At 32.4% G+C, this 11,607-nt stretch overlaps 1 protein-coding gene across 1 annotated transcript; it reads left to right on the top strand.

The window, feature by feature from the left end:
- The first annotated feature begins 1,062 nt into the window (after window positions 1-1,062).
- LOC132604034 (oligopeptide transporter 2-like) lies at window positions 1,063-10,063 on the top strand. The gene is made up of 9 exons (XM_060317353.1): window positions 1,063-1,122; window positions 2,258-2,311; window positions 3,349-3,442; window positions 4,349-4,748; window positions 4,871-4,968; window positions 5,608-6,174; window positions 6,889-7,144; window positions 8,313-8,495; window positions 8,956-10,063. The coding sequence occupies exons 2-9, from the start codon at window positions 2,272-2,274 to the stop codon at window positions 9,562-9,564; spliced, it is 2,247 nt and encodes a 748-aa protein (XP_060173336.1). The 5' UTR covers window positions 1,063-1,122; window positions 2,258-2,271; the 3' UTR covers window positions 9,565-10,063.
- The last annotated feature ends 1,544 nt before the right edge of the window (window positions 10,064-11,607 follow it).

Below are 11,607 nucleotides of genomic sequence, written 5' to 3'. Positions count from 1 at the left end.
GACCATGGTATGTTTGCAAAAACAGAAAAATAAAGATCGAAACAAGAAAAATAAGTAGAAATAACACGTATTTATAGCAAAAAAAAAAAAAAGGCAAAACTTCCAAAATTTTGAAAAACAAATCTCAACTCTATGAACACTAGGGTTCTATCGATTTCGTCAAATAATAACAACTTTCATGGCAAAATGGAGCTCTAAATGTTCTGGAGGAGTTGCTAAATTAAAGAAAATACCTGGAATGGACGGCAGGAACATTACCAAGATTAGGGGAGCGGGAGAATTCGATGTACACTTCAATTTTTTTAGAGCGGGAGTTGGGAAGAAGTGAGGAGAGAGAAGGAGCTTTTGTATATTTTAATAATAAGTGAAGGGGGACTTAAGTATATAAGTTGTGAACTCCAAAGTTTTTAAAATTATAAAGTGACCTCGGGACCACTAACTTTAACCCTAAAATGAAAAAATAAAGGGAAAAGAAAATGAGTGGCCTTGTTGCAAATTAAACTAAGGGAGTGGCTTCAAAGCCAAATACTCTAGACCTTACCCCTACCTTTGTGGGGTAGAGAGACTGCTTTTGATAGACCCCCAAAGTAAGAAATTAAAAGATCAAAATAGCCATTAAAAGTTAAACGACTATTTTCCCACCCAAAAACCACATACTATTCTATGTAAATATCCAAAAATGTAACTTCAAATTATTATTTTTGTTTCGAGGAAAAAATTTTGGTAGAAAAATATAAATGAAGTGGTACTACTTTAATACAATTCAATGAATTCAGTGGGGTGAGGGCGTTAACTTTCTCCTTCATTTACGTTATTTTACGTGTACTCTTCTTAATTAAAATCCTAGAGTCATTTCATATTTAACGTTTCGGTGGTTTTAATGTACAATGTACATAGGTATCCTTTGAATATGTATGTTAAATTGTAAAGCATACAGCTGAACCACCAATATGGTAAATTAAAAGTCATCACTTGTTAATATGGTGAATTAATGGTCTTACTTAAGACTTAATCTTACTTTTTCTTTTAAATATTTTTTCAAGTCATTAATCTCTACTTCATTTTAGTTGGTTATCAAGAGGTCTTACAGTTCATGTTGGATTTCTCTGGATTAGATTTGAGGTCATTATTCTCCTTAGTCCTTATTACATTTCTTAATAATTTTCATTTTTTTCTTCTCGTTAGATATGAAATTGGATTTTTTTTTTTCCTCAAACGATCGTCTTCATTGTTCAAATCATGCATGCATAAGCTTTTAAATTTCATATCTTTTGGCAGATTATTTTTGTTATTAGTCTCATATTTTACTATTGTAACTGTCATATCTTTCGGCTGATTATTTTGGCTATTTGATCAATAATTTATTCCTCCTTTTTCTCCTTCGAAATTTATGTTACTCATTACACACACATTGTAGCATTATTTATTTTCATGTATTTTTATTTGTTAGGTATAAGTTTGTTTATATAATTCAACTAATATTCTAGATAGATAAAAGGAACAGTGACAATATTTATTATTTCTATTAGAGATAATGGTCAAAAACACATCTCAAGTATCAATTTTTGTGAGTTTCCTCTAGAACTATCAACCGTTTGCATTTCGTACATGAACTATCACCAATTATTTATCAAAACACACCTTGACTAGTATCTGATGGTGCTGGAAACTCGCAAAAAAGTGATACTTCATATGTGTTTTTGACCAATATCTTTTAATTTGTTTTATTTTCCAAATAATTCCTTTAATTATCCATGTGGAATGCCATTTGGCACCATTTTTTTTTTTTTAAAATGCACACCACGCACCACCAGATACTAGTTCAGGTGTGTTTTAATAAATAGTTGATGCTTATTCAGGTTGGAAACGCAAATACCTGATAGTTTAGATAGGAAACTCACAAAAAAGTGATACTTGAGGTGTGTTTTTTTACCATTGTCTCTTTCTATTACAAATTATATGGCCAGAGGCATATCTGGTAGAGGGGTGTGGGTTCACATGAACCCATGCTCCTCCCTCTTGACCATGTATAGTAATACCTATATTTTTTCTTGAAAACTACTTAAATCTACATGTGTGAATACAAACTCAAATAACCCTATGAGGCAATGACTATTAGGTGCATCTTTATAAGTGAAGTTGGGAGTTCAAATCCCATGTTTGTCTTGTTTTGTTTTCTTTTCTAGAATTAAGCTCGATCAGGTTTCAATAAATCTCACATCACTCTTGTTTATTTTTTTTGTTTTGTTGTTGTAAGAATTGGATCCACCCATGAGCATGAGTAGGTCTGATATCCCCTCTTGCGTTTTAAGTAAGCACTTTTTTTTTTCCTCTCTTGATATTTGGTTTAATTCTTTCAAAATTCTCAATAGTCGGACACATTGACATCACTATTCCACTTTTGTCATCTTAAAATTTTATTTAATCATATCAAATGGCTATATTAAATCTGGGTAGCAGCAGAGAATGTAGCATATAATCAGGAGGTGAACTGATTCCCATAATTTCGACACAAAGTATAAATATGTTACTAAAATTGTTTTAAAGAAATAATTTGAACATATAATTTTTAAAGTGTAACAAGTTTATGGTGCAAATTACAACGTTTGCCCTGAGTGTATATTGTAATTTTACCTCTTTGTAATAATGCACCCCTTTTTTTGAAGTCTTGAATCCTCCCCTGTATGTAGCCACTAATTTCAATAATATACGTTACTAGGCCTGTTTTCATTTGTCAATATTGCTTGCATTTCACCAATGAATTTTTTTTAATCTCAAATTCACAACTACTTGTTCCTATTTTTTCTCTCTTTCGTATACATGACAGCATTATTTTCGCTTAAAAACTGGTACATTTTTCTTTTTGCTTCATAGCCCTATATAATTGATAATCATAACTCTATTCTAGTGGAAGCTTTTCTGTCTTTTCCCCTTGCCTCCTCTGGCCCTCAATAAGAACATTGTAGCGGATTCAAAATCTTTGTAAATATTTTTTTTGGTAACGAAAAAATTACTCAACTTTGATCAGGGCCATTATAAGCGAGGGTAGTACAAGGACAGAAAAGTTTTCCTAACAATTGATGTGTTTGATAAAAAGGAATTACTGAGATAATCATCCATGCAATTCAATTAAGGAACCGTTCCTTTAACACGTTAGAAAATTTGTCAATATAGAAAATAGAACAGATTAGACTAATTCAAATTCGAAAAGTTCCTTACACCAAGATTTCCTTTGTAAATACCAAAGCAAGAAAAGAAAAAAAAAAACTACTAGCAGCAGTTAAGTTAACCGTACCCTTAAACTTTCTCTTTTCTTCTGCTCGTAACATCATTTTATTGTCACACAAGCCATGGAATTTGACATGACGAAGAAAAACAGAACGGTAACGGAGTTTGAAGACGAAATTCCTGAAGATGAACAGTCTCCGATAGAACAAGTCAGGTTCGTTTGAATTGTTTAACTATCTCATCTATAACGTTATATTATGCAAAACTTTTTATTACACTCTCTGTTCCATTTTATAGGATACGAGTAACCATTTTATATTTAGAAGCAATATATAATTTTAAACTACGACATGATTTTATAATCATACATAAGATTACCAGTTCCAACAGTTTTGTATCCGCACAAAATCATACATGTTTAAGGTCACAAATTTTAAAAAATATTTTCTTTTTTTTTGTTCCCTAGTTTCCACGCCAAGTCAAATAGGTTGACATGAAATGGAATAGAAGTACTTAATGGCCTATTTGACCAATTGCTTCCAAAATCTCTTTATTTCAAAAAGTGGTTTTCTTTAAAATGTGTCTTTCGAAAAATTAATTGGACGATAACAATTTGTGTTGTATTAATCAATTTGGAAAACACTTTTGTCAATATTAGAGGAACAAATTGTGCTTGCCAATGTTCCAAAAGTTCTTCTGGGGAAAAGTTGTTTTTTCAGCTTTTGAAAAACTGCTTCTGCTACTATTGAAAAACACTTATTTTTATGGGAAAGTTATGGATATGTACAGTTCGGCCAACTAGTTTACAAACATGATCGAAATATACACTATCAGTGTATATGTTGAGTATAGATATGTCTACTGTATGTGTAGTATATGTATAGTATATGTGGATTTTAGTATAAGTATACACAATTTATACATGTTGTACATATTTTGTAAATCAGATCCCCCAAGGTATTGTGCTGTAATTTTCCCTATTCTTTACTAAAAATTTTGCCTAACACCTCAACTTTTTAACACAAGCACTTTTAGATTTCTAAAAGCTTGGCCAAATAGGTTGTTCATCATCTTACTTCTATCTTACTAATTTAAGTTAATTATATTATGTCTCTACCAGGTTGACAGTATCAAATCACGACGACCCTACACTTCCAGTATGGACATTTCGTATGTGGTTCCTCGGAATCCTGTCGTGTGGAATTCTGGCATTTCTCAATACTTTCTTCAGTTATCGGACACAACCGTTGAGCATAAGTATGATAACCGTCCAGATAGCAGCCTTGCCACTCGGGAAAATCATGGCTAGAGTTTTGCCTACGAGGAAATTTAAGATAGGGTCATGGGAGTTTTCGTTTAATCCAGGGCCGTTTAATATGAAAGAACATGTCTTGATTTCGATATTTGCGAATTGTGGTGCTGGGACAGCTTATGCTGTTTCAATTGTGACTATTATTAAGGCATTCTATTTGAGGAACATCTCCTTTGTGGCTGGTTGGATTCTTGTTGTTACCACTCAGGTAATTTTTTTTTTTTTTAATAATATGTAATCTTGTGTCTAGTTCATGAATTACGTTTTCTTTTCAACAGTATGCATTATATCAAGTGAATGCTAATATATATTGTGTCTTTTGATCATCAGTGTCTGGGATATGGATGGGCAGGGATTATGAGGAAGTATGTGGTAGAACCTGCAGAAATGTGGTGGCCCGGTAATATGGTTCTAGTCTCTCTTTTCAGGTAATTTCTCTAACTTCTAACTTTTTTGTCCCATCTAATTATGGCAAGCTTTTAGATAATTAATTTGTTACTTCCCTCTGTTTCCTCTGCCCGACTTTATATTATAATCATTAAGTAATATTATTATTTGGAGAATCAAATCACTTGTTTTTTTGGTCAAAAATTTCTCATATATTTTGTTATAAATACTTTTATTTACAAAAAGCTGCTACTCTTATAGTACTTTCTAGCTAACTTCAAATTATGTAAATTTCCTTTTTAAAAAGGTTGGGAAATCGACACCGAATCAAGACCGAAAATTTTAAAAATTTGACTCTCGTACTCCAAAGTCCTTATTCTTTTCGAAACAGATTATGTTTATCCTTTTTTATCTCATTGCCTAGTTCAGAAGATATTTCCTAATAAACTCTTGCTAGCTATATTAAATTATATAACTTCAAAGAATTGAACGAGAACTACAATTAAATCATCTTCTCTCACTTGGTGAGCTCTCTTTGCCCTCCACAATTGTAGTGGAATATTCAATCCCCATCAATAGCATAATATTATCTTCTCATTTGGTCAACATTATTATCATTTCTTATTGCAACATAATTTCCCATTCAAGAAGTTTAATTAATTTTTTGTGAATTTGAACAGGGCCCTCCATGAAAAAGATACAGATGGAAAAAGCTCAAGAGGAAAATTCTTCTTAGTAGTACTAGCATGCAGTTTCATTTGGTACATTGTCCCTGGATTTCTCTTCCCAACATTATCAAACCTCTCATTACTCTGCTTATTCTATCCCAAATCAGTATTAGCCCATCAAATTGGTTCAGGGATGAAAGGCCTTGGAATTTTATCCTTCACATTTGATTGGTCAGTTGTAGCATCATATCTTGGTAGTCCACTAGTGTGCCCATTATTTGCAATTATCAATGTTATAGTGGGCTATGTTGCTGTGGTTTATGTGATGATTCCAATATCCTACTGGGGATTTAATATCTACAATGCAAGGACTTTTCCATTGTTGTCGTCACATTTGTTTAATGCTCAAGGGCATAAGTATGATATTACTACAATTGTTAATGACAAGTTTCAGTTGGATGAAGTGGCTTATGCAAAACAAGGAAGGATTAATATAAGCACTTTTTTTGCTCTTACCTATGGCTTGAATTTTGCTGCTGTTGTGGCTACTCTCACTCAAGTTGCTCTCTTCAATGGAAAGTAAGTGCTCTTTTATAACTTGTTTAGCCAACCTTCAAAAAAGTAAGAAGTATTTATGTTATAGAAGAAGTATTTATGTTATAGACTTGATCTGTTTGGTCATAATTTTAGGGGGAAAAATATTCGTGAGTAATAGCAGAAGCTGTTTTTAGAAGTTTGAAAAAAATAATTTCTTCCCTGAAGTACTTTTTAAAAGCTTGATCAAGCATAAATTATTTCTCTAAATTATATTTTATTAATAGCAGAAGTTGTTTTTCAAAAGTTGAAAAAAGTAATTTCTTCCCGTACGCACTTTTTGCAAACATGGCCAAGCACAAATTGTTGTTATAATTGATAAAAATGTTTGTTCAAATTGGTTAGACACAAATTGTTGCTCTCGAAAAGTACTTTTTCGAAAAACATTTCTGATAAAAGATATTTTTTAAAATAAGCAGATTTTGAGAGCTTGGCCAAACCGGCTATTAATTTCCTTGAGGTCTCTTTCTAATCTCCACTTCTTTGACCAATAAACCAGAAAAAAATACTTTTGCACGGCAAAGTTAGCAAATATAAATAGAGTTCAAGTTCTATGCACTGACATCATAAAAGATATTTACACAATCAACTCATTTAAAATGTAATTGCATGTAATTGATGATCTATTTAATTAATAACTAGCCAATTATTTCTTAATTTCTAATATGGAAACTTAGTGATCATGAGTTGATTGAACAGGGAAATATATCAGAGATATCAAGCTTCACATAAAATAGGGAAACCTGATATCCACACAAAACTTATGAACAAATATCCGGATATTCCTGGCTGGTGGTTTCACGGCATGCTTGTAGTATCATTGGCTTTGTCACTTGCACTTTGCATTGTGTGGGAGGATGAAGTTCAACTTCCATGGTGGGGCCTTCTTTTTGCTGCTGCTGTTGCCTTGATTTTCACTCTCCCTATAAGCATCATAACTGCCACAACAAACATGGTAAGTACTAGTTAAATTGTCATTTTCTAGTATTGTCTTAAGTCATTTAATGTTTTGTGAGTTTATAAGTGAAATTGCTTTCAATTTAAATTTTATACACTTGGGGCTCGTTCGGTACGCGGATTAAATTATTCGAGGATTATAATTTTGGGATTATAGTCATGAGACTATTTTATCCCATCTGGAAGGTGGGATAAAATAATCTCAAATTTGATGGGATAAGGTGGATATCCCAGATTAAGTTTGGGCTACATTTTATACTCAGTTTGGAGGAAGGTATGAGTTTATACTGGGATAAATTTGTACCTTCTATAAAACCGAGTATAAAATTAATCTCAAACTTAATCCTGAAATATCTCATCTTATCGCGCGTACCAAATGATCCCTTAGGTATAAAAGAATTTATCATATCACCAAAAATTTACCAAGTGACTAGGTACCTGTTCATAATAAACAGAAATAACTGAAAATTAAAACGAACAATCTGCACCAAAAGATTAAGTTACGCTAATAATTATAAAAATTCTTACGATGTGTGTACCTATGTAAATCCAATTGTTTGTCGGCTGCATTGAATTTTCTTGACTAGACATATATAATAAGTTTTTTTTTAACATGGTAATTATAATTAGATGTGTCATTCTGTATTATCATTACTAAATTAATATATTGTGAGCTCAAATGTCATATTATTTTGAATTTCACTTCTAGTTTAATTAATATATTGCGAGCTTATATGTCAAATTGCTTTGAATTTAATTTCTACACATTCACAGTGCAAAAGAATTTTATGTGATTAGATCCCCTAAAAGGTAGCTAAATGAGATAACTACACATAATAAGTGGAACAAATTATTGGAAAAATAAAACAGACAATCTACAACAAAAGATTAAATTGTATTAATAGTGTAAAAATCTCTTACACTGTCTGTATATATAAGTTAAATTCAGTTGTTTCTTTTTTAGTTTGGATGCATTAAATTGATGTCTTGGGACTAATGTCTCATCTGTTTTTTCACAAAAATGTCACGTTAATTTAAAACATTGCTTAAGTTACTCACCTACATACAAGTTACTAAACAAATTTTTGGTCACGTTATTTTAAAACATTGCTTAAGTTACTCACCTACATACAAGTTACTAAACATATTTTTGGTTCTGATGACAGACGCCAGGACTAAACGTGATCACAGAATATATTATTGGTTTGATAATTCCAGGGAAACCAATAGCCAATGTTTGCTTTAAAACATTTGGGTATATAAGTATGTCACAGGCTGTTGCCTTTCTCTCGGATTTTAAGCTTGGTCATTATATGAAGGTTCCTCCAAGATCAATGTTCATTGTTCAGGTATTACTCTATCTTTTTCTTACTAATTGTTGTAACTTCAATTTAGACAAGTAATTCTGTTTAAACATTATGGCATGTTAAACATATTCTTAAGATAAAAGTTGAGTTCATTACAAAGGATCTCTAATTTACTCCAAATAGCTCTAGAAATAAATAACATCGCACTATTTTATCCTATTTTAATTAGCTTTCTGATTGAGAGAATAATGTGAGCGTACTTGACGAGATATAGTGATGAACCGACCATCAGAGCAAGTTATATGGGTTCAAGTGAACCAACTTATGTTTCGTATAATGGGCTTCCCTTTTTATTATGTATATGTATGAAAAAAAAACTAAAATGCATGAAAAAAAAGAAAAAGAAATAGTAAGATCATGCTTATTCTATTCTGAATTCACTAACTCTAAATCCTAAATTTGTCTGTTATCTTGGCTGAAACTTTTATTGTTCCGAAAACAGCTACTTGGAACTCTCATTGCTGGTACAATAAACATGAGCGTGGCATGGTGGCTACTTACAAACATTGATAACATATGCCAAGATCAATTGCTCCCAGTAAATAGTCCATGGACATGTCCAGGAAATCGCGTCTTCTTCGATGCATCAGTAATCTGGGGCTTAGTAGGACCTAAAAGAATGTTTCTTTCAGAAGGAAATTACAGTGCACAAAATTGGTTCTTTCTTGGTGGTTTAATAGCACCAGTTTTAGTATGGTTGCTACACAGAGCGTTCCCAAATCAAAGTTGGATTAAATTGATTAACATTCCAGTACTTCTAGGTGCAACAGCTATGATGCCTCCAGCAACACCTTTGAACTTCAACAGCTGGATTTTCTTTGGAGTTTTGTTCAATTTCTTCATTTACAGATACAGAAAGAGTTGGTGGCAGAAGTATAATTATGTTCTTTCAGCTGCATTGGATGCTGGCTTGGCATTTATGGGTGTGGTTATATATTTTGGCCTTGGTGATGTTAAGTTTTCTTGGTGGGGTACTGGGGGAGAATATTGTGATTTGGCTACTTGTCCTACTGCTAAGGGCATAGCTGTTGAAGGATGTCCGTTACGTTGATTTCACTATGACGGTTGTGCTCGTCTCAAGACTTGTCATGTATTTTAAGCTGGTCAGGCTCACATGCAACGAATGTTTAAGGATGTCCTTTTACACTAATTTCACTATAGTGGTCGTGCTCGTCTTGAATTTAGTCATGTCTTTTGAGCTGACCAGACTCATGGGACCAATTGTTTAAGCATGTCCTTTTATGCTAATTTCACTATAATGGTCGTGCTGGTCTTGGACTTGGTCTTACCTTTTGAGCTGGTCAGGTTTATGCACATCGGCATCATTGAAGATTTCGATTATTGTTATTGTTGTTGTCACGCTCTTAAAAGTATGTTTGTACAAAATCATGTTCTTAGAAAGATTACTCCTATCTTATGTCATTGTAAATTCTTAATTAGTAACCTTAACTTGTGTAAATATTTTCTCACAATACGGTTGGGGTCATCAACTTAATCCCCACACAATGTAACTCTCAATTTAATTTCATTTCTTCTAAGTTCTAATGTTCTTTGAGTTGTTTTAGGTTTGTGTATGGACTAGATTATTCAATAGTAATGTCTCCATATTTCAGACGTATATATAATATTGTTTCTCTTTTCTTGTTTAGTATATTTTCATTTTATTGAAGTATTAATTATTCTCGAATCACTTGGCTTTGTATAGAACTTCTGAAGTTGCCAACATGAATAAACAGATGTTAGAGAAACAATGGTACAACTGTTGGAATCAATTGTTTTCTCATTTAAAAACGAGCATAATTTTTTTTTTTTAAAATGTGATAGTAGTTAACAAAATCATAAATCAAAATCCATGGTGAACCTTCCCCCCCGCCCCCCCCCCCCCCCCCCCCTTTTTTTTTTTGGTTACTCCAAAAGATAATAAGAGAATGTTTGACTGCACATTTGATAAACACCTAAAGTGCTTATTAGGTAAAATCAGCCAAAAATTATAAATTGGTCATTCTTATCTTATTTTTTCAGCTTATAAGCACATTTAGTTTAATTATTTCTTTTACTTTTATCCTTGATATGTTTTCTAATTATCAAAATAGAAAAGGGCCAGATGTGCCTATGGACTATACTATATTACGCGCTTTTACCCGTCATTTAAACGTTGTCCCAGACATGCCCTTATCGTTATGTTTTGCAACCACTCGTGCCCTTGATTTAACGAAAATATATTTGAGGGCATATTTGTTCAGTTTCACATAGTATAAGGGCATTATTTAATCAATTGAAATTCCTAAATATTATGGCATAAACTGTCATTGCATTCCAAAACATAAAAAAACATTTGCAATTACAATTCATCCACCATTATATTACATCTAAATTATTCAACTGAAAAATCAAATGAAATTACATCCATCTTTTAAAGTCTTCCCTCACAACATGTAACTAACCACAAACCAAACAAGGCAACCCAATAACATAAGATAGATTTTTCTCCTCATAGTCCCAAGTCTTCCATCAATAAAAGAAGCAGCAGAAGAAGCGTCAACCTCAGCCACAACTTCTTTAAAATCCTCATTATCAATAGGAGAATTTGCCTCAAACTCAATCACTACTTCCTTTAAAGTTTCAAGCTGAAGAGAGTTTATTTTTTACTCCAAAAGATTGTTTTCACTAATAAGAGCACTTTTCCAAAAGATTGTCTTCACTAATGAGAACATTCTTTTTATTTTCAATTCGTTAATGACCTGGATAGTTCTTTTTGAAATTTCTCATCTTCCCATTCCCAATATCTACACGATAATGCATGCAAGAAAAATCACAAGGAAAAAGATTTGCCGCAACAAAACATAAAAAAAAGTTCATTACAGGTCTGCCACGAAAAAATATATATATATATCACAAGGTAAAAGAGATAACTTACATCAGACTTATGACACCTGAAAAAACGTCTCCGGGAATTATTTGGAGTCCATGATGTGAGATGGAGTGCAGCAACGCCACATCCACAAACCCTTCCACTGCTATTTGAAGAACTCGAAGCTTTTGACATTTCATAAGCAAGTGAAAGAATAAGAGAGCAAAGTGTGGAGTTTCAAAA

Source organism: Lycium barbarum, chromosome 7, assembly GCF_019175385.1.
Source record: "Lycium barbarum isolate Lr01 chromosome 7, ASM1917538v2, whole genome shotgun sequence".
Lineage (NCBI taxonomy): Eukaryota > Viridiplantae > Streptophyta > Magnoliopsida > Solanales > Solanaceae > Lycium > Lycium barbarum.
This window is presented reverse-complemented; position numbering and strand designations above follow the sequence as displayed.